Consider the following 21972-nt stretch of genomic DNA (forward strand, 5'->3'; position numbering starts at 1 on the left):
ATATATGTATACATCTAACAAGGATATATAATAATAATAATAATATTGAAACACAAAAGCCATTATAATAAAAATATTAAAATAAAGTAATAGAAACATTACTACATATATATACATACATGAAGATATACACTAATGTACAATAATAATAATAATAATAAATAATAATATTAATAATATGAAAATAACAAGGATATTTAGATAAAAAAAACGAAAACAGGACTAAAATTAAACTAAAAACAAAGTTGTGAGGCAGATTTGAAAAGAAAATAAGGAGGAGAGGACCAGATTGCAATATGCGCGCAACATGTGAGGACCGAAAACAGAAATATCCCCAATCATTAAGACGCAGTGCTTGGTACGAGGCTAAATTGAAAACCTCAAAGAATTAGGTGGCCAAATTGCAAAATCATAGGAAAAAGGTAACTAAAGCACTAAATTGCAAAGCACTGGAGAGGTTGAGGGACCAGGGGGACAAATATCCCTAAAAGCAGAAACATACAAATCATAGTTAGTGGCGCCGTTTCCTTTTGACTTTTCAATTTTTTATTTTAAAACCATTTAACCTTTATATATTTTTTTCTGAAAAACTGCTCTCAAACCCCCCATTTTTATCTCTTCCTCCTTTCTTCAGTTAAGGTTTCAACACCCATCATCGCCGGCGGTTCACCGTGCCGAACGGAGAGGGGAGCGGCCACGGGGTAGATCCGGTAAGACTCTTTTCTTCCTTGATTCTTTTTCGTTTTAAAGTAAGTTAATGAAAAAAAATAAAACAAAGCAAAGATAAACAGAAAGATTGAGATAACAGAGGAAAAAAATTGAAGTTTCACCTTCTAAGCTTTTCTTTTTTCTTTTGTTTTTGATACAAACTTTTTGTACATCCTCCTCCTTTTTCGTTTGTTGTTTGGGTGGCTTTTATATGGCCTAATTTTTACATACTTTATTATTATTTTCTATTCTTGCTTCTGTTTTGCTTATTTTCAGGGCATGGGCATGGACGGTGGGGTGTGTGATGGTGCTGGTGGCAGACAGCATGGGAGAGTGGGAGTGGTGCTGGTGGCAGACAACATGGGAGAGTGGGAAGAGGCAAGTGGGAGTTTAGGGTTTTGGGATTGGGCTTGGATGTTGGGTTAGGTTAATTTTAGGTTTTGGGTTTGAGGATGGGTTAAATGGTTTAATGGGCCTGGGTATTTTGTAAACGGGCCAAAATTGGCCTACAATATTTGGGAAACAGGGTGCAAAATCGACACGGGTGTGTGGCCAGCCTATGTGGAAGTGCTCAGGTCGTGTGGATGCTGAAAACAACTCTTTTGGATCGACTTTGGCTTGTTTTTCGCTCCTTTCGGCCCCCTATGCTCACCTAAATCTAGAAACATAAATTAAAAGGATTAGGAGCATCAAATTCACTAATTTTCATAATAAATCATCTAAAAATGCATCAAAAATGGAATTAAAAACATGTTTCTTTTATTGCTTATCACTATCTCCCAATTGCTCACCACCAAAGCTCTATGCACACCCAACTTGAGCACGATAGCAATCACGTACTAAAACACAATAGAGATGATGTACTTCAAGACAAGTCTATAGTTTTTAATGGAATACAATTAAAATTTATTTATTAAATAAATGCATAATGATAAAATAAGCTTGGGGTAATGAAGAAATGTCAAGCCTTTATTTTACTTTTTTTTTTGTTTCCTTTCGTTTTCCACTAAATAAGCTGTTGGATTATGCTTTATTCTTCTAATACGTGCCTATAAAATAAAACAGGAATTGTCCAAGAAAATATCCAATGTATAAATCTATTGGTTATCTATTCAAAATATATTTTTTATTCAATGATAAAACATTTATTTGTTTGTGATTAAAAAATATCCGATCATATGAATCTCTTGAGAAATAGATTTCATTAATTTAGTTTAGAGATGAATATTGTAGTCTGATTAATTTAATTAACTATCTTGTGATATTGGATCTCAATCAATATCATTGATGTTATTCTAAGATATTATGATTTTTTTATTTTTTTAAATAATACATAAGTTAATTGAGAAAATTTTTTTCATCATGATTATTATAAAAAAAATTAGTGTATAATTTAAAGTTTTCGAAAGAATTTTTTTTTTAAGTTTTTCAATCAAATTTAAGATTTTAGAACTAAACTCAGGATTCAATGGTATTAACTACTAAGAGAATTGAACAAAATTGAAAACTGAAAAAATTGATTACATATTGATTTTCATTAAGATAAAAACATAAGTTACATGACAGTTTCCTAATTCATAACTGCTCCCACTAATTGCTTGACTAACATAGCTTAAATTACACACAAAATAAAGCTGACTTATCAGCCATTACATCACATTTGAACATCATTCAAATCAGTAACTAATATTACTAACTTTAAATACAAATTACATAAGAACTAAATCTAGTTACACATGAACAAAATGTTGCTGTTGTACTGGTTGAGCTTCAATGCTTCTCTGCTGTTGCATGGCAGGCCAAGGTCAACAGCTATTAGTTAAGATGTGGTTGGTCACTATGTCATAAACAAAAACATGACTGAGTAACTTCCCATTAATTTGTACTTCACTTTCTTGCAATTGATAAATTGTAAACGCAGCACCATTTAGAGGATCAAACCTCCTTTATATGCTTAGTAGAAAAGGGTTCAAAAACTGATCCGCATGAAAATTGTAACTCATGCAATATAAGATACACACCTACTATGTACTTATCTTTTTCAGGTAAGAGCAGAATTAACCAAACTTACATCAAGTCAGTCCACATCAAGAATTTTATCAAAAACCTTCCTTTTAAAATTGAAATTTCTTTTTCACACATACCTTGGATACAAGCAAGACAAATTATAAGAGCAACTAGAAACAAAAGAGCCCAGAAACTGCTACAATCACCACCACCCATAAACAGCTTGTGTGAACGTATCTTTCAGCCACCTAAAGCTCAACCTCAATGACCCTTTGACCTTACCTTCAACACGATACATCTTGTAGCTAGCAACCCTTTTCTTCTTTTGGAACTCAGAGTATTTGTACGGGTATCCTTGAAAACACAAGTTCAATGAGAAAAGCTATCCTTCTACTGGTCACTTGGATTAAGACTTGAGAACATAATTGCTCAATGAGAAATATCAACAGGCATTGAGACTTGAAATCATTAGTTTATTTTGGTAAAAAAAAATCCAACCAACAATATCAATTAGTTGGCCATTTGGTAAACAAAGGCAGGAAGGCGAGGAGTTATTTTAACTTCCAATGGAGTTGCTTTAGGGCTCGTCAATCCTGGAGCTTCTCGCATATCAACTGCTTCTCCTGATAGTGTCTCAATCTCAAACCAATGCAACACATTAGCTAATGTAAGTTCCAAAATCTTAAGCGCAAACGAAATTCCAGGGCACATTCTTCTACCACTACTAAATGGAATCAGTTCAAAGTCATGTCCTTTTACATCAATGTCTTTATGAGTAGTCATAAATCTTTCTGGTCGAAATTCTGAAGGATCTTCCCATATTTGTGGATCACGTTGTATCTTTTGAAGATTGAGAAGAAGCCAAGTACCAGCTGAAACATGATATCCACTAACCGAGCAGTCTTCAATAGCTTCATGGATTACACTGAGTGGAGCAGCAGGGTATATGCGTAGTGTTTCTTTAATCACAGATTGAAGGTACACTAAGTTTTTGGTGTCGGATTCAGTCACTAGGAGTCTATCCTTGCCAACATGCATGTCTAGTTCTTGTTTGACTTTGTTCAATGCATCACGGTTGTTGAGTAATAAAGACAAAGCCCATGTCATTGTGATTGCCGAGGTATCTTCCGCCGCTAAGATAAGATTCTGTTAAATCATTTACCATCAGACCATTAATATCGGTTTGAAATTGGAATTCCTTTGAAAAATGAATATAAATATCAAACACTTATTTTTCCAGATTCAGTTAAGAAATGAACGTACGAGACTGGTGGCTTTGTTGATGGTATCCGCGTCGTGCTCCTCTGTATCACTGAGAATAGATAGTAGCAGTCCCATGAAATCTTCCTCACTATTTGCCTCATTTTCAGCTCTCTTTTCCTTGTGCTCTCGTAACCATTCCTCCGCAACTTGGTCCAAATCTTTGGCTACCTTCTTCATAGACTTCTCGTCTCCACCTATGTCCAACCATCTCAGATAAGGCAACGCATCTGATATTAAGAACTTCCCACTTAGTTCAAAAAAGTCGTCTAACGACTTCTTCCATTTCACGGTTTCATCTCCTTCGTATGAATTCGGTATCCGCTTCCCTACAACGATCCTTAGTATTATGTTTAGAGTAACATCTCTGAACCATCTCTTCATGTCCACCAATACTTTGTCACAGGTACTACTTTTCTTCTTGTTCCACAGCTGGTATAATTGTTGTAGGGATGTCTTCACCTCCAATTCCCTTACATGTTTAAGCAATTCGAGCCGGTGATTTGAGAGGAGCTCAATAGTGGAGAACTTGCGCACTTGACGCCAATAAGGTCCATATGGTGCAAAGCCAATCATGGCACAGTTGTAACCAAAATGTTCTGAGCTTGTAAGCTTTGGACGCGTGGCGAACGCTTTATCGTTTATGGTGAGGCATTCTTTAGCAATCTCCCAATTGCTCACCACCAAAGCTCTATGCACACCCAACTTGATGGTGAAGATTCTTCCATATTTATCGGCCAGGTTACCCAAGCTTATATGAGGTGGTTGTGGCCCTCCTAAAATGCGGAGATGGCCAATAATAGGCCATGCTCCACCAGCTTCTGGTGCTGTTTTCTTCAAGTGTGTGTTTCTTCTTGAGATCCATAGGAAAGAGAAAAGAAACAGTAGTGGAAAAGCAATGATTGGAACAGTTGATGTTGCTGTGACTGAATGAAAATAATCCATTTCTGGATTCTTACTTTAATCTAAGATCTATATGCAATAGCGGAGATGAGAGTTGGATTTATAGGGTTAATTTAATGTCACCACAGCCGCAGGGGTATCATCATTCACCATTTATTCACGTTTAACTTATGGTTCAAAAGGTAATAAATTCTCTCTATGAATTTTGTGTCTCGTTGTGGAAAACAGTGTATTGACCTGGGAAATTCATAGATCTATATGAGGGAGTTGGATTTATAGGGTTAAATATTGTCTTTTAATTTAAGGTTGGAAAGATATATATATATTCTCTTTTTATTTTGTCCCTCATGGTTGAAAATTGAGTATATCAACTGCTAAGTACTATTGAGAAATGCATTATTGTAGTTGTCTGAATGGCTAATTGTGATCAATCACAAGAGCCAAAACAGTCCATATAGTATTAGACCTCACAATTGGGCTATACGTCTCACAATAATCATAGCTCTGTCACCAACCTAGATTTATATCAAGCTATTGAACCACCGGGGTTCATTTTGATATTAAATAACTATTTATAACCAATATTCTTGAGAAGGGCATCTAATTCCTCCTTCACAGCTTCCTGCCAAGATGGATGCTTCATCGCCTCATGCACATTCACAGGATCAATTTCCTCGTGTGCAACAACCATATAAGATGTTGATTGTTATAATCGGATGCACTAAAGATTACAAGATTTTAAATTTCTGAGTGAATATAATTATGTAATATTCAAGATGAGTTTTTAATTAAATTTTTGTGGACAAAGGATAGTTGATAATAATCTATTAGAGAATTTTTTTTTTAACTTTCATGCATCGATCTAATATATTCCTACAATAATAATATCATGAAAAAGGTTTTAAAAAATACTCTGGTTAAATCTCATGCATTTTGGTAGTTGTACAAAATAATGAATGGTAAATAAAAAATTATAAAAGTTATCCACTTGTTTGACGCCATTGCAAAAGTGAATAGAATAATACATAGAAGAAACTATGGTCATGATCAGGGTTACCATATCATACCCAATAATTACTATTATCATGGAGTTAACAATTATTTTAATCAAGACCAATAATAGTGGAAAGAAAGAGAAATGTAATCTAACTCATCTTTCAACCACCGTTAAATTTTTGCTATTATTAATGTGGTATGGATAAGCATACAGTACCTTAGTATCTTATAAAGTTTGATGAGGAAATGTTCAATTTCCATTTGTCCAATACCATTTTTATAGAACAATAAACAGGTATCCATTATTTTTAATGGAATGCAATTAAATTTTATTATTAACACGTCTTTATTTTATTTTATTGATTCTATCATTTTCCACTAAAACCGATCATATGGTTCAATTAAAAACAGACCCATGACATAGATCTCTAGAGTAATAGATTTCATTAATTTAATCAAAACCAAATCTGTGATGACAAGTAGTCGATAATATTGTAGGATAAATTTGTCATTTTGGAAGTATTCATATTGATTTTTGATTTCGTGTGTAAATCAATTTTGATTAAACTTTTGTTTAAATTATATTATAGTTTATTAGTTGATTCCATAGATATCGATGATATTTTATAATATTTCATATGTCTAAAATCCAACAAACAATAGTAGTTAATTGCTGGATTGGTAAATAAAAGTAGGAAGACGAGGAGATTATTTATTAAATATACGTCTAAAATCAAACAAACTGTTAGTGTTTACACATTATTATTGAATACTCCAACACTTATATACTAGTATCCATAACTAAAAATAGAGATTAGATCTAAAAAAAAGCCAAGAAATCTGGTAACTATCTCCTAAAATCAAAGAGAATTATTCAAACAAAAACAGAAAAATGGATGAGTGGCAGCAGCTTAAACATGTGGCTTAACACAAACAATAGAAATTAATTGCGGGATTGGTAAACAAAAGTAGGAAGACGAGGAGATATTTGAACTTCCAATGGAGTTGCTTTAGGGCTGGTCACTCCTGGACCTTCACGCATATCAACTATTTCGTTTGATAGAGTTTCAATCTCGAACCAGTGCAATAAATTAGCTAATGTAAGTTCCAGAATCTTGAGCGCAAATGAAACTCCAGGGCACATTCTTCTGCCACTGCTAAATGGAATAAGTTCAAAGTCATGTCCCTTTACATCAATATTTTTATGGGTAGTCATAAATCTTTCTGGCTGAAATTTTAAAGGATCTTCCCATATTTGTGGATCACGTTGTATCTTTTGAAGATTAAGAATAAGCCAAGTGCCAGTTGAAATATCGTATCCATAAACTGAGCAATCTTCAATGGCTTCATGGATTACAGCGAGTGGAGCAGCAGGATAAAGGCGTAGTGTTTCTTTAATGAGAGATTGGAGGTACACTAAGCTTTTAGTATCTGATTCTGTAACTAAGAGTCTATCTTTACCAACATGAATGTCTAGTTCTTGTTTGACCTTGTTCAATGCATCGCGATTATTGAGTAATAAAGATAAAGCCCATGTCATTGTAATTGATGTGGTATCTTCCACGGCTAAGGTAAGTCCCTATTAAATCATTTACAGTAAAACTATTAATATCAGATTGAAATTGGTATTCAGGTGAATGATGAATATAAATATCAAACAAATATAGGATTTGATTAAGAAATGCACGTACGAGACTGACGGCTTTGTTGATGGTATCGGCATCGTGCTCCTCTGCATCACGAAGAATAGATAGCATCACTCCCATGAAATCTTCCCCACTGTTTGCCTCATTTTCAGCTCTCTTTTCTTTGTGCTCTCGTAGCCATTCCTCCACAACTTGGTCCAATTCTTTGGCTACCTTCTTCATAGACTTCTCATCTCCACCTATGTCCAACCATCTCAGATAAGGCAACGCATCTGATATTAAGAACTTCCCACTTAGTTCAAACAAGTCGTCCAACGACTTCTTCCATTTCACGGTTTCATCTCCTTCGTATGAATTCGGTATTCGCTTCCCTACAACAATCCTTAGTACCACGTTAAGAGTAACATCTCTGAACCATCTCTTCATCTCCACCATTACTTTGCCACAGTTACTACTTTTCTTCTTGTTCCACAGCTGGTATAATTGTTGCAGTGATGCCTTCACCTCGGATTCCCGCACAAGTTTAAGCAATTCGAGTCGGTGATTTGAGAGGAGCTCAATTGTGGCGAATTTGCGCACTTGACGCCAATAAGGTCCATACGGTGCCAAGGCTATCATGGCACAGTTGTAACCCAAAATTTCCGAGCTTGCAAGCTTTGGGCGACTGGCAAACGCTTTATCGTTTATGGTGAGACATTCTTTAGCTATCTCCCAATTGCTCACCACCAAAGCTCTATTTACACCCAAACTGATGGTGAAGATTCCTCCATATTTGTCTGCCAGGTTACCCAAGCTTATATGAGGTGGTTGTGACCCTCCTAAGAGGCGGAGATGGCCAATAATAGGCCATGCTCCACCAGCTTCTGGTGCTGTTTTCTTCAAGTTTGTGTTTCTTCTTGAGATCCATAGGAAAGAGAAAAGAAACAGTAGTGGAAAAGCAATGATTGCAACAGTTGATGTTGCTGTGACTGAATGAAAATAATCCATTTCTGGATTCTTACTTTAATCTAAGATCTATATGCAATAGCAGAGATGAGAGAGTTGGATTAATAGGGTTAATTTAATGTCACCGCAGGGGTATCATCATTCACCATTTATTCAACGGATAGCATTCCCTTTTGTATTTAACTAATGGATAAAAGAATATATATATATTCTCTCTTTAAATTTTGTAGAAAACAGAGTGTATTTAACTGATATATCGTTTTTTATTTTTATTTTTGGTCTTCTAATATAAGGTGTCTCTCATGGATAAAAATTGAGTATATCGATCAATGAAATTAATTCAATCAAACGGAATAGCATCATCACTTATTGTGATTACCTTATATTTTATAAGTTGAAGTAGCTGAGTTTGATTACTGGTAGCAATAAAGAAAGTTGATGAAGGGTAAGTTTGGATAGGCGATTGGGTGTGGTGTGGTGCGTTTAGTTTACTTTTTATCTCATGCTACAGTATCGCTAAAGTATCTAATCCCACCATCACCGCTGTTTTTACACTAACCCCAAACCCACCCTAAGTAAGTAAGACAGGTCAGTATAGTTAAGTAAACGATAATTTTATTTATTTCTTATCTTTATTTGCTTTATTTTAAGCACTTAGCTATTTTTTTTCTCAACATACTAGCATTATTGGTGATTGTGCAAAATAATGAAACTCCATTCCGAAAATTACTCTATAGTAATTATAATAATAAAAGAAGTCGTGGTCGTGGTCATGATCGTAGTCATAGATGCGATCATTATTATAGAGTTAACCATTATTTTAATCATTAAAAGCAGAATAATAGTGAAAAGAAAGAGAAATAATCTATCTAATTTTTGCTATTAATGTAGTATGAATGGAATGCAATTAAATCTTATTGTTAACTATATGCGTAATGATAAAATAAGCTTCGGGCACTACAAAAATGTCCTACAAGCCTTTATTTTATTGATTCCATTCATTTTCCAATCAAAAACAAATCTTTGACGATGTCATTTTGGAAGTATTCGAATTGATTTTTGATTTGATGTGTAAATCAATTTTGGTAGACTTTTGTTTATTCGTTTATTAGTTTATTAGTAGAGTCCACATCAATAGATATCGAAGATATTTTCCTAAATATTATATATGAATCATATCATTATCCATTAAATATAGGTCTAAAATCTAACAAACAATAGCTGGATTGGTAGACAAAAGTAGGATCCAATGGCGTTGTTTTAGGGTTGGTTATTCCTGGGTGAATTAAAAGTAATTAGATAAAAAGATTAAATTGAATTGATTGTAAAATTTTAATTATGAAATAAATAAAGGGATTAAATTAGTAAATAAACTAAAAATGTGACACTTGTGTGGTTATAATATGTATAATTTACTTATTATTTAAGTATAAGCTATTTTAGATTAAAATATTATTATTTTATTTTATTTTATAAACAAAAGAAAGAACAGAAATAAGAAAGAAACAGAAAGCTTAAAACGAAACAGAGAAGGAAAGAAGGAAAGAAAGAAAAGAGAAAATTGTGGTTTTGAAGTTCCAAGCTTAATTTGGTAACTCAAATTAGTCCATTTTCTTGTAATTTTGATATTTTTGGAATCCTAGAACAAAATACTACTTGATTTAAGTTGAAATTTTGAAAGTTAGTAAATTTTTAGATGTTGTTCATGTTGAATTAATTGATGAATTAGGGATTAGATTGATTGAATTTCAAGTTAGAGGTTAGTAAAGGGTTGATTTGTAAAATAAATTATGAGTTTTGAATAGTAGGGGCTAAATTGAGAGAATCTCGAAATTAAGGATTTATGATAAAAATTTGATAGTTAAGTTTAAGTTTAGTTGAAATTTGAGTAGAAATGAGGTATGAATTGAGATGGAAAAATAAATGAATTTAGTTAGGGATTAAATCAAAATTGAGATGAAAGTAAAATAGAAATTCAAGTATTAGATGAAAAATTAATATTGTATTGATGATTGTAAATTATTTTAATTTTTCGTAGCTAATATCGTGTCGGAGATATCGGCCAAGAAAGGAAAAGAAAAAAAAAGATGAGGAGTGATTCGAGAAAATTACGGTTAGTATTACCATAATTCGAATTTAATTATTAATTGTTAAAATTTAAATTAATATACATGATAAGCAAATTGAGGTAAGTATCATGATTGAATTGAATGAAAAATACGTATTGGTATTGAATTTATTAATAGTAATTATTGAATTTTGAATAATATGTTTAGTAAATAAAAATAAGGTGAATATCGATATGGAATTAAATGATATTTAATTGTATGTGAATTGAATGGAAAACTACTAGTGATATGATTTGAATTAAAAGAATTAATGTGGTATTGAAATGCATATTGGATTGAAAAATTGATTTGAATTGTGAACATGAGAAATTGTGAATTGAATGAAATTAAAATGAAGTATGAATATGTATGAGCATTTGATGGTTTACTGATTGGAAAGTGAAAAATGTATTGAATTAAATTGTGATTAAATTGGAATGATTTGAATTGAAAGTATGAGAAAGTGATTGAATTGAAATGTGATTCGGAAACCCTATTAACGAGTCGGGCTGAGTCGAATATAGTTGGCATGCCATAGGATTGGAAGTGTTCAGGGATGCTTCGACCTCGAGTCGATGAGACACTAGGTGTCACTATATTTCTTCAGATAGTTTCGATGAGGTACTGGGTACCCACTTTCTTCGACTCTGCCGATGAGACATTGGGTGTCACTTTATTACTTAGAACTATCCGATGAGGCACTAGGTACCATTTTGGTGTGTTTGGTTGGACCTATATGTATCCACCAAGGTCCGAGTCTTGTTAATTGGGGTAAACAATTGGAATGAGAAAAATTGAATAAGTGTGAGTGATTGAGCTATGGAAAGAAATGATAAAGTGAAATTGTGAATTAATATGTGAATTGGAAATCGAGTTATGAGATTTGAAGATATGAACTCAAAGTTCATGATGTGGTTAAGAGTAAATTTTTTTTGTTATATGATATTAGTGAGTACAAATTGCAATAGAATTGATATTGAATATAAATTACATGGAATGAATTGTACATGAATTGAAATGAATTATTGGAATGAGATGTGAAAAATCCAATGAAAATTGAGATAGTGAAATATAGCTTAGTGTTATTAATGATCAAGTTGATTTAAAGTATGAGATAATTAATGAATAATTGTATACATAAATTAAATGTATATAATTTATCGATTAATGTTATAAATTTGAATTATGGTAATACCACTGAGTATACCCATACTCAACGTACGGTTGTTTCCGTGCGCAGGTCATTAGAGTTCAAGGTTCAGTTCAGCATCCAGAAAGATCCCGACTCCATCAAGAAAATTTTAGTGAAGTGCCTTTGTTTTGATAATGTGCCATGTACCTAGGTGATGTATAATTTTAAGTATAAGAGTTGTGATTACGGTTGTAGAATAATGTTTAAATTGGTTATAAGTAAGAAATGGAACTAAAATGACACAATTTATACAAATATGAAACGAAAATGATTAAAGTATGCTATGTATGTTATATATTTGTGAATTAGTTATAAGTTATCCGATATGTCTGGTAATGCTCCATAATCCTGTTCCGGTGACGGTTTGGGGTTAGGGGGTGTTACAAAGGTCCATTTGATTTTATGTTATTACTCTCTGGCACTTGGACGCTACTTGCTCCTCCTCGAGTAGATTCAATGAGAAGCTCTTCTTCTGCATCTTGATCCTAAACAATTCATTTCCATTAGAGTTAAGGATAAGATACATTCCCTCTTCAAACATTACCTTGAATCCCTTCTCTATCAATTGCCCCACACTCAGCATTATTAATTAAAAATTAATTTAATTAATTATTTCTAACTAAATAATTTACACAACTCAATTCTAATTTCATTAAAATCAAGATAACTTTACCGTATTAGAATTTATGTGCAAACGTATTTAATTATTTGAATAGAATTAAACTAAGATTACTACATAATTTAAAATTTCACTTTTAACTCAATTATTTAATTTATTAATCAACCTAAATAATAATCCAAAGAAATTAAATTAATCCTAAGTCATCTCTTGCCTTATTAGAAAAATACAATTAATGCGGATAATACTCGATGCAATCTACTTCTCGTTCATTGTTTTTATCTATTCATTCAAAGTTCTTATTATACATATACTGCTTCTTTTCAGTATACACTAGATTGAAAAATCCAACGATTCAAAAATAGTCTAATATGATTCACAATAATTTAGATCATTGCACAAACTAATTGACCAAAATTGAAAAGGGAAATCTTATTATGCAACAAAATCCCTAATGTTGCGTAAACAATTATTTTAGGATCTTTAGAATAATATGGTTTTCACAAGTCTATGAATTACTTGATCTGGAATTTGAGTTAGTTATTGGGTTTGACGAAGATGAATACTTGATAAATTGATTTCTTTCTCTTGATCTTGTCTCTCAATTACACAAATCTTAAGTTATGGAGGCTATAACTTTTATTTGTTCTTTTGTGTGTGTAACCCTAATAGGTAGAGGGATAAACAATTTATAATGATCAATATTTAATACAATACATCCATCAAGTAACTGAATGAACCGAAAGGATTTAATTTCTATTATAAAGTAAAGCTCTTATTCCCTTTAAATTGGGCTACATTATTTTGAACTTAATTGGCTCCATAATATTAGGCTAAAAAAATCTTACACACTGTGGTCTATCAATCTTTGGGAGTAAAGCAATCAAGAATCTACTAAACTCAACATTAAGGGCCCTAGTTTGAAAAAACTTGGTACTAGGGGTAATAGTAACGCACATTACACTCTTAAAAGAGAACTAAAGCTTGACTCTTTCAGACAATATTATTAGGAGCAACCATGAACTCCGAAAAGATTAATTCCCGTTAAACTATAACATAATTAAATGGCAAGTACGACACCTTGGAAATTTATGAATTTTGCTTATTTTTAAAATAAAGTTAAAATACTAAACATTGCCTATAGTATAAATACATGACATATGATACCTTATAAATTTATTGAAATCTACTCATTTTTATAGTAAAATTAAAATACCAATTAGTTGGAGGAATTGTAAACAAAAGCACGAAGGCGAGGAGTTACATAAACTTCTAATGGAGTTGCTTTAGAACACGTCAGGCCAGGTGCTTCACGCATATCAACGGCTTCATCTAACGAGGTCTCAAACTCAAACCAATGTAACACATTAGCTAGTATAAGTGACAAATTCTGAAGCGCAAATGAAAGTCCGGGACACATTCTTCTACCACTTCCAAATGGAATCAGTTCAAAATTTTGTCCCCTCACATCAACATCTTTATGTGTGGTCATAAATCTTTCAGGTTGAAATTTAGAGGGATTTGCCCATATAAGTGGATCACGATGAATCTTATGAAGATTCGTAATAAGCCAAGTGCCAGCTGAAACATGATATCCATTAACTGTGCAGTCTTCAATGGCTTCATGGATCAGGGATAGTGGACCAGCAGGGTATAAGCGTAGCGTTTCCTTAATAATGGACTGAAGGTACACTAAGCTTTTGGTGTCTGATTCCGTCACTACCAACCTATCCTTACCAACCTTAACATCTAGTTCTTGTTGGACCTTACTTAATGTGTCACGATTATTGAGTAACAGAGACAAAGCCCATGTCAGAGTAACTGACGTTGTATCCTCCGCCGCCAAGACGATACCCTATTAGATCAAATACCATAAAAAGATCAACAATGAATTAATAGCATTTCCAACTTCTGTATGTTATTAATGGAAATCAACAATGAATTAATAGCATTTCCAACTTCTGTATGTTATTAATGGCAATCAGTTTGGTTAAGAGAGATGCACGTACGAGACAAGTGGCTTTGTTGATTGTATCAGCATGGAGTTCCTCCGCATCACTGAGAATAGACAGTATCACTCCCATGAAATCTTCCTCACTATTTGCCTTATTTTCAGCTCTCTTCTGCTTGTGCTCTCGTAGCCATCCCTCCACAACTTGGTCCAATTCTTTCGCTGTCTTTTTCATGTACTTCATATCTCCACCTATGTCCAACCATCTCAAAAACGGCAACGCATCTGATATTAGGAACTTTCCACTCAGTTCAAAGAAGTCATCCATATATTTCTTCCATTTCAAGTTTTCACCTCCTTCACTGGAATTTGGAATTCGCTTTCCTACAATCATCCTCGTAATAACATTCAGAGTAACTTCTTTGAACCATCCCTTCATCTCCACCAATACTTTATCGGAGTTAGTACTTCTCTTCTTGTTCCACTGCTGGTATAACTGTTGCAGAGATGTCTTTATCTCGGAATCCCTCACAGGTTTAAGCAATTCAAGTCGGTGATTTGAGAGGAGCTCAATAGTGACAATCTTACGCACTTGACGCCAATAAGGTCCATATGGCGCAAAGCCAGTCATGGCACCGTTGTAACCCATAATTTCCGAGAATGCAAGCTTTGGACGAGAGGCGAATGCTTTATCATTTATGGTGAGACATTCTTTAGCAATCTCCCAATTGCTCACCACCAAAGCTCTATGCACACCCAACTTGATACTGAAGATTCTTCCATATTTGTCAGCCATGTTAGCCAAGCTTATGTGAGGTGGTTGTGATCCTCCTAAGAGGCGGAGATGACCAATAATAGGCCATGCTCCACCAGCTTCTGGTGCTGTTTTCTTCGAGTTTGTGTTTCTTCTTGAGATCCATAGCAAAGAGAAAAGAAAAAGTAGTGGAAAAGCAATGATTGCAACAGTTGAAGTTGCTGTGAGTGAATGGAGATAATCCATCGCCAGATTCCCACTTTAAGATTAAAGATGAGGGAGTTTGAGTTGTTGGACAAGGAATGTGCATGTCATAGCAGCTCGTACATTGTCAACTTCTTCATCCAATTGAATTCAAACAAGTGTTCTGTTTTTTTTTGTGTGTGTGTGTGTGTGTTTTTAAGCTTTTTAAGTTTAAAATTGCAAATGATGTGGTACAAGTAAATTTTGTTTGTATACAATAAATTATTTAAAATAAATAATTTTATGCTTATCTTATAATAAAGTTCATATTTGATGGATTGATTTAAAAATATATATAATTTTCATATCTATTTTTTCATTTCACCATTAACAAGTATTAGGTGTAGTGATAAGATACGTTATACTATTAAGGAAAAAAACACGAGTTTAAACTTTCAAGATGAATATTATTAAATAAAACAATTACAAATCCCAAATAAAGGCAATAAAATAGATATGCAAAATAAAGAAAAGGGTAAACCACACAGTTGGTCACTCAACTTTTATATGTATTCATTTTGGGCACCAAATTTAAAAGTTTACAATTTAGGTACTGTCGTTATATACTTTTATCATTTTAGTCACTATCGTTACATACTTTATTTTATCATTTTAGTCACCCATCGTTAATTTGTCATTAAATGTACTCAGTTGGCCACTCAACTTTTATAAGTATTCATTTTGGACACCAAAATTTAAAAGTTTGCAATTTAGGTACTGTTATTATATACTTTTATCATTTTAGCCACTATCGTTACATACTTTTATATCATTTTAGTCGCCCACCATTAATTTTCCATTAAATATACTCATTTTTAATCACTCAACTTTAATAAGAACTCAAGTAATTTCCTACAAAACTCTAGGTGTTTCCCTTTTATTGAAAAAAATTAAACTTAATTCTAAAAAGAAAAATAAAAAGATAAATTAGTTTTTCAGTAAAAACTAAAGTATTTTTTCTATAAAAACCTAGGTAATTCCCTATAAAATCTTAGGCTTTTCCCTTCCATTTTATTCAGAAAAAAAACTGAAATTAATTCTAAAAAGAAAAAATAAAGAAATTTTTAACCTGAATTTTCCTCTAAATTTTCAGTTTTTCTCCTTTACTGAAAAAAAATTAAAATTGATCCTTAAAAATTAAAAAATTAAAAGAAATTAAAAGGATAAAATGAGTGACCAAAATAAAAACTTAATGAGTGACCAAAATAAAAACTTTCTAAATTTGGGTGACTAAAATAAATATATTTAATGGAAAATTAAAGGCGAGTTGCTAAAATGATAAAAGGATATAAAGATAGTGACTAAAATGATAAAATTATGTAACAATAGTGCCTAAGTTGCAAATTTTTTTATTTTCGGTGCCCAAAATTTTCAGTTTTGGGACTTTAAAACATCGTATCCACATGCGTGGGATTTTTCTTGAAATTATCTTGGATTTTTTTCGGATATTTTCTTGGTTTTATATTGAGTTAATTTTGATTATAATTAATCAAATTTATATTATTATTTAAATTTCTAATCGAGTTGATATCATAAGTTGATGTTATGAGGTTTAGAAAGAGTCCAAATGATAATACTCTTCCAAGAAGATACCTACACTTTCAATCAACCCAAACTGAAGTCAAATGTCTTCAAACGATTAACTAATTAATTTTCTTTACCACTATTCAAACGCCCAAATCGTGATGTTTGTTAACGCAGTTTGGATATATTAATTCGAGTCTGCAGAACATTAGTCAATAAATGTATTTATTTAAAAATGGATTTAGAACCCTATTAGTAAAGTCCAAACTAACTATTATACAATGGATAATTGCAGTCCCAACAAAATACTCTTAATATTACAATCATTCACCTCAAGCAACCTCACTTACAACAAGGATTATTCTCCAATAAAATCCATACCACAAGAGTGTAAAAATACAAAATAGAATTATATCAATAAACACTCCTACAAAAGCAATCAAAATGCATTGTTATAGGCCAATTTCGCCCGGGCCCATACCAGCAAAACAAAAACAACCCAATTACAATTGCCAAGCCCAAATACCAACCCACCTAGACCTAACCCAGAAGCCCAATCAATAGACCCTAAACAAAATTTAAAACCCGAGCCCAATTACAAGACCAGTCCAAATGCAAACCATAAGCCCAAAACCTGAATGGCCCAAATCCAAAATAATAATAATAATAATAAAACCTAGCAGAAAACAAAAGAACCCTAGGCGCCGCACCTAGGGTATTTTGACCCTTGGTCTTCTGACCCCTCTGCTGCCGCTGCAGCGCCACCTGCTCCGCCGCTCACCTGCCCCGCCTACTTGTGCCTGCAACTGAAGTGACAAGAATATTAAAAAATGAAGCTTGTAATCGGCTATAAAAGCCATGATAAGCCACTTTAAATGGGGATTTTCTTTTTGAAAAATAAAAAAAAATTGATTCAAAAAAGGATTCAAAAAAAAACTAAATGTGACCTTTTTATTTTTATTTTTGTTTTCGTTTTATTTTATTTTTATGTTTTTTTTATTATTTCGAAATATGGCTCTTTTCCCTTTTGCCGTCGCCAGAGTGCTCAGGGAGCTGAGGAGGTACGTTGGAAGAAAAAGAGAAATTTTTCGGCTTTTTGGCCGTTGTGTACGACGGAGCCGTCACCGGCAACTAGCGGTAAGAGCAGTGGCCTATGGCCGGATTTTGGGCCGATGCCCAGAGAGGGAGAGAGGGATTGAGAGCATTTTCAAAATTTTTTTGAAGCAAAGGGGAAAAATAATTTTTTTTAGAAAATTTTAACTTTTATAGAGGGTCAAAACGATGTCGTTTTGAGCGCCAAGCCCAGGCACCAAAACGACTCCGTTTCGTGCTCAACCCGCGCACTGACCCGACCCACAAGAGGATCCGTGTGTTTTTGTGGAAAGGTCTATTTGCGCATTCAGCCCTTCCGCTTTTTAATGTTTTTTAATCAAGTATTTTTTTTTCAATTTTACCCCACAATTTGTTGCGCTTACAATTTGGTCCCAATGGAACTGTGCGTTTTGGAGGGTGGAGGATTATTGCCCATTTAGTCCCTCGTTATCTACACGTTTAATTTGGTCCTCTCTCTTTTATTTATTTCTAATTTGCCCCCGAATTTTGTTTTAGAGTTCAATTTAATCCTTTTTTTTGCTGTTTTTGTTATGTATTTATTTACCTAAATATTAAATATATTTATTTTATTTGTTTATATTATTTTATATAATCTTTAAGCTTTAAGATTTCTACTATTGTTATTATTATTATTATCATTATTACTGTTATTATATTTATCTTTTTTTAGTTTTATTTAATATTTCTTTGTCTTTTTATTTGTTTGCTTATTTTCAATTTTTTTTAGTTTTTCATTTGTTTATCTACATATTTTTCTTATATAATTGATTCATTTGTACTTTTTTTCATTATTTATCTTGTTTTATTTTCATTTTTTCTATTATTATTTGTTGTCTATAATCGCATTCGTTAATATTTTGTCATGTATATTAGTACCGTGATTTATTTTTACATTTTATCATGAAATTATGTTACATTAATTCTACCCTATGCATAAATTATGACTTTAAAATAAGTAAAGTTACGTATTTTGAGATTCGAGAAGTTGTGCCCTAACTTATTGGGTTTTGATTTTTCTCGCGTTGAATCTAAATAACCGAATATCTTTCTAAAACTAAAATAAATGTGTTTTAAGTAAAGATAACGCAATATTCAGTATTTGGGATCTTCGAAAGGATTGAGCCCTAACGTATTGGAATCCAATTTTCCTCGTTGAATCCAAATAATCGAGAATATTCTTTAATCAAAACACATAAATAAAAAGTTCATTATCGGGAATTCGATACATTGTGTCCTAACGCATTGGATACGACATGTTGTTTTCTCGAGATGAGGATTTTTCTAAAAAATAAAGACAATATTCAATGTTTGGAATTTTGAAAAATTGTGCCCTAACGTATTGGGCTACGATTTCCTCATCTGACTTAAACAATTGAATATCCTTTTAAATTTTATTTCATGAGTTTTTTAGGACAAGCTCATTTTTGAGGAGTTGAAATATCATGCCCTAACTCATTGGGTGTGACATTTTCTCTCTCCGAAATGAGAGGGTCTTAACGGGTAATTTGATTTATATAAGTTTTTTTTATAAAAGATCGTATTTTAAATCTCTTCAAAGTTGCCAATTTTCGACATTAAGACATTAATTAATTAACTAGATACAAATTTTTTGGTCTCACGAGGGTGCTAATCCTTCCTCGTACGTAACCGATTCCCGAACCAGTTTTTTTGAATTTCGTGGACCAAAATCGTTATTTTAATAAAATCAAATCGCTTATTAAAAATAACCACTTTTCGAGGTGACCCAATCACACCTCATCAAAAAAGATTAGTGGCGACTCCTCTTTTTAATTTTCATTTTCGAACCAACGTCGACCCCGTTTTATCAAAAAAATAGTGTCAACATGCATACCACATATGTACTATAATGCAACCTATTTATTGCCTAAACAATGCATCACATATAGTTATATGTCTCATCAATAATTATATGTCACATCAATAATACAAATAAATTAAATTCAATTAATCTTATGTTGCCTTCTCAAAAAGATACATTTATTGCATATTGCAGTTCGTGCAATCTACTTCTCTTTTGTTTCTTTTGACCATTCATTAAAAGTTTTCATTATGCATTTACCATTTTTACATAATGTAAAGATACGCTAGATCAAAAAATCCAATTATTCAAGAACGGTCTAATATGACTCACAATAATTTAGAATGTTGCACAAATTAATTGACCGAAATTGAAAGGGGCATTGTGGTCGATCAATATTTGAGAGTAAAGCAATCAATACTCTACTAAACTCAGCATTAAAGGACCAAAAAAAAACCTGATAAGACATAATATAATTCCAAATCAAAATTTTAAGTTTAAATTTTTGAGAAAATATTATAGGAACGACTATCACGAACTTTAAAAGAATTAATTTCCATGAAATAATGATAAATTTTAATCAGAAGAAATATTTGAAATTTTTTGAATTCTACCTTCTTCTTTTTTAAAGAAAGTTAAAATACCAAAAGTTGCATATGCTATTATTCCATGACAAGTATAGTACCTTAGAAATTTATTGAATTCTACTCATTTTATAATAAAATTAAAATACCAATTAGTTAATGGAATCATAAAAAAAAAAAAAGAAGACGAGGGGTTATATAAACTTCTAATGAAGTTGCTTTAGAACTTGATATCCCAAGTGCTTCACACATATCGACAGCTTCTGGTGCTGTTTTCTTCGAGTTTGTGTTTCTTCTTGAGATCGACAGAAAAGAGAAAAGAAGTAGTAGTGGAAAAGCAACGATTGCAACCGTTGAAGTTGCTGCGAGTAAATGGATGCCAGATTCCCACTTCAATATTAAGATAAGTGTTGGTTTTTAACTCAGCAACAAGGTTTAAAAAACAATCAAAATCGATTGCTGAAGTGTTTGAAAGATTAAAACAGAAGCAAAAATCAAAGAAATTTGAATGAACAAGGTGATTTCTTCATTACCCGAATAAGAACATGGTTACATACATAAATAGATCAAAATACATAGAAAGAAAACAAAGCTTGCTTGTGCAAGTGTCTAAATGTTTACATCAACCTAATGATAACCTAAAAAAGACTACAAAATCAGCTAAGCACACAATTAATCTTAGCTGACCAAAGCATAAAATGATTACAGCATTAACTATCAAAAGTCAGCAAAATAAAACATGCTGCTGTCGAATTACACCATGGACACTAGCATGCATCTGCTGCATTCTTGGTTCTTTTCATGCAACGTTCACGTTGCATGGTTTCCTGCATGTAGCTGCTGTTGTTGCCACCTTTAAACAATAAGAAATGGAATGTGAGTAGCAGAGATGAGGGAGTTGGATTTAAAGGGCTAGGGGATGTCAACACAGCACCTTCATTAACAAGTGTTCTTGTTTTTTTTTTTTTTGTCATTTAATTTCTAAAAACTAATTCTAAAAAACAAAATGAAAAGGATAAATTAGGAGTGCCAAAGTTGTAAAATTTTTATTTTTGGTGCCTAAAAATGAAAACTGTGACCTGCTGTCTACCCAAATATGTATATTCCCCCACACTCTAGGAACAATAATTTCTTTAATTAAGGTTAAATTTTGTTATTAGTCCCTCTACTTTGTAAAAGTTACAGATTTAACCCATACATTTTAATTTGATTAATTTTGATCATTATACTTTTTGAATTGGTGAATTCTAGTCTCTTAACTTTTTTAAATTTTAAAAATCTAGTCTTAACCCTAATAAATAGTAGTTAAATCCGTTTGTTTAAATTCAATTATTAGTCTTGTATTATGTTTACGATTGTAAATTTAGTCCATATTCTCCAATTAGATCATTCTAAGTCCCTGTACTTTTTGAAAATTAAAATTTTATTCTTGACGTAAATGACCGTCATAAATCCATTAACTGAATATATTTTTAGTGAGTAATATTTGGAAATAATAAGACATAGCATTATATATATGGTAATATGTTTTTCGCATCAGATTTTAAAAATAGCAAAACTTAACTTAATGAATGTAATAATTATCGTTTGATGAGAACTA

General features: G+C 32.3%; 3 protein-coding genes and 2 long non-coding RNA genes across 7 annotated transcripts; 2 read left to right on the forward strand and 3 right to left on the reverse strand.

Annotated features, from left to right (window-relative positions):
* The first annotated feature begins 575 nt into the window (after positions 1-575).
* Positions 576-1667, forward strand: LOC107935603 (uncharacterized). Its single transcript, XR_001694230.2, has 2 exons — positions 576-710; positions 985-1667. It is a non-coding gene; the product is annotated as an uncharacterized lncRNA (long non-coding RNA).
* A 609-nt stretch (positions 1668-2276) lies between these two features.
* LOC107935600 (cytochrome P450 CYP82D47) lies at positions 2277-5179 on the reverse strand. The gene is made up of 2 exons (XM_016868226.2): positions 3979-5179; positions 2277-3861 (listed from the first exon to the last, which is right to left on the reverse strand). Exons 1-2 carry the CDS (start codon positions 4918-4920, stop codon positions 3226-3228), a joined length of 1578 nt encoding a protein of 525 aa, XP_016723715.1. The 5' UTR covers positions 4921-5179; the 3' UTR covers positions 2277-3225.
* Positions 5180-6561: 1382 nt separating this feature from the next.
* On the reverse strand, positions 6562-8507 carry LOC107935584 (cytochrome P450 CYP82D47). Its single transcript, XM_016868209.2, has 2 exons — positions 7566-8507; positions 6562-7453 (listed from the first exon to the last, which is right to left on the reverse strand). Exons 1-2 carry the CDS (start codon positions 8505-8507, stop codon positions 6818-6820), a joined length of 1578 nt encoding a protein of 525 aa, XP_016723698.2. The 3' UTR covers positions 6562-6817.
* On the forward strand, positions 7146-8778 carry LOC121218161 (uncharacterized). Of its 3 annotated transcripts, none has more exons than XR_005914385.1 (3): positions 7146-7285; positions 7508-8208; positions 8304-8778. It is a non-coding gene; the product is annotated as an uncharacterized lncRNA (long non-coding RNA). The 3 variants fall into 3 exon arrangements; XR_005914386.1 differs by having other exon boundaries at positions 7155-7285; positions 7490-8208; XR_005914384.1 differs by lacking the exon at positions 7146-7285 and adding an exon at positions 7304-7445 and having other exon boundaries at positions 7542-8208.
* A 4781-nt stretch (positions 8779-13559) lies between these two features.
* Positions 13560-15432, reverse strand: LOC107935565 (cytochrome P450 CYP82D47). Its single transcript, XM_041094915.1, has 2 exons — positions 14394-15432; positions 13560-14239 (listed from the first exon to the last, which is right to left on the reverse strand). The coding sequence occupies exons 1-2, from the start codon at positions 15333-15335 to the stop codon at positions 13604-13606; spliced, it is 1578 nt and encodes a 525-aa protein (XP_040950849.1). The 5' UTR covers positions 15336-15432; the 3' UTR covers positions 13560-13603.
* Between the last annotated feature and the right edge of the window lie 6540 nt (positions 15433-21972).

Source organism: Gossypium hirsutum, chromosome D06, assembly GCF_007990345.1.
Source record: "Gossypium hirsutum isolate 1008001.06 chromosome D06, Gossypium_hirsutum_v2.1, whole genome shotgun sequence".
NCBI classification, from domain to species: domain Eukaryota; kingdom Viridiplantae; phylum Streptophyta; class Magnoliopsida; order Malvales; family Malvaceae; genus Gossypium; species Gossypium hirsutum.

Coding starts and splice junctions, on each gene's coding strand:
- LOC107935584 (XM_016868209.2), bottom strand. CDS start 8,507: ATGGATTATTTTCATTCAGTCACAGCAACATCAACTGTTGCAATCATT. Junction 7,454..7,565: donor TCAACAAAGCCGTCAGTCTC/GTACGTGCATTT, acceptor ATGATTTAATAG/GGACTTACCTTAGCCGTGGA.
- LOC107935600 (XM_016868226.2), bottom strand. CDS start 4,920: ATGGATTATTTTCATTCAGTCACAGCAACATCAACTGTTCCAATCATT. Junction 3,862..3,978: donor TCAACAAAGCCACCAGTCTC/GTACGTTCATTT, acceptor ATGATTTAACAG/AATCTTATCTTAGCGGCGGA.
- LOC107935565 (XM_041094915.1), bottom strand. CDS start 15,335: ATGGATTATCTCCATTCACTCACAGCAACTTCAACTGTTGCAATCATT. Junction 14,240..14,393: donor TCAACAAAGCCACTTGTCTC/GTACGTGCATCT, acceptor TTGATCTAATAG/GGTATCGTCTTGGCGGCGGA.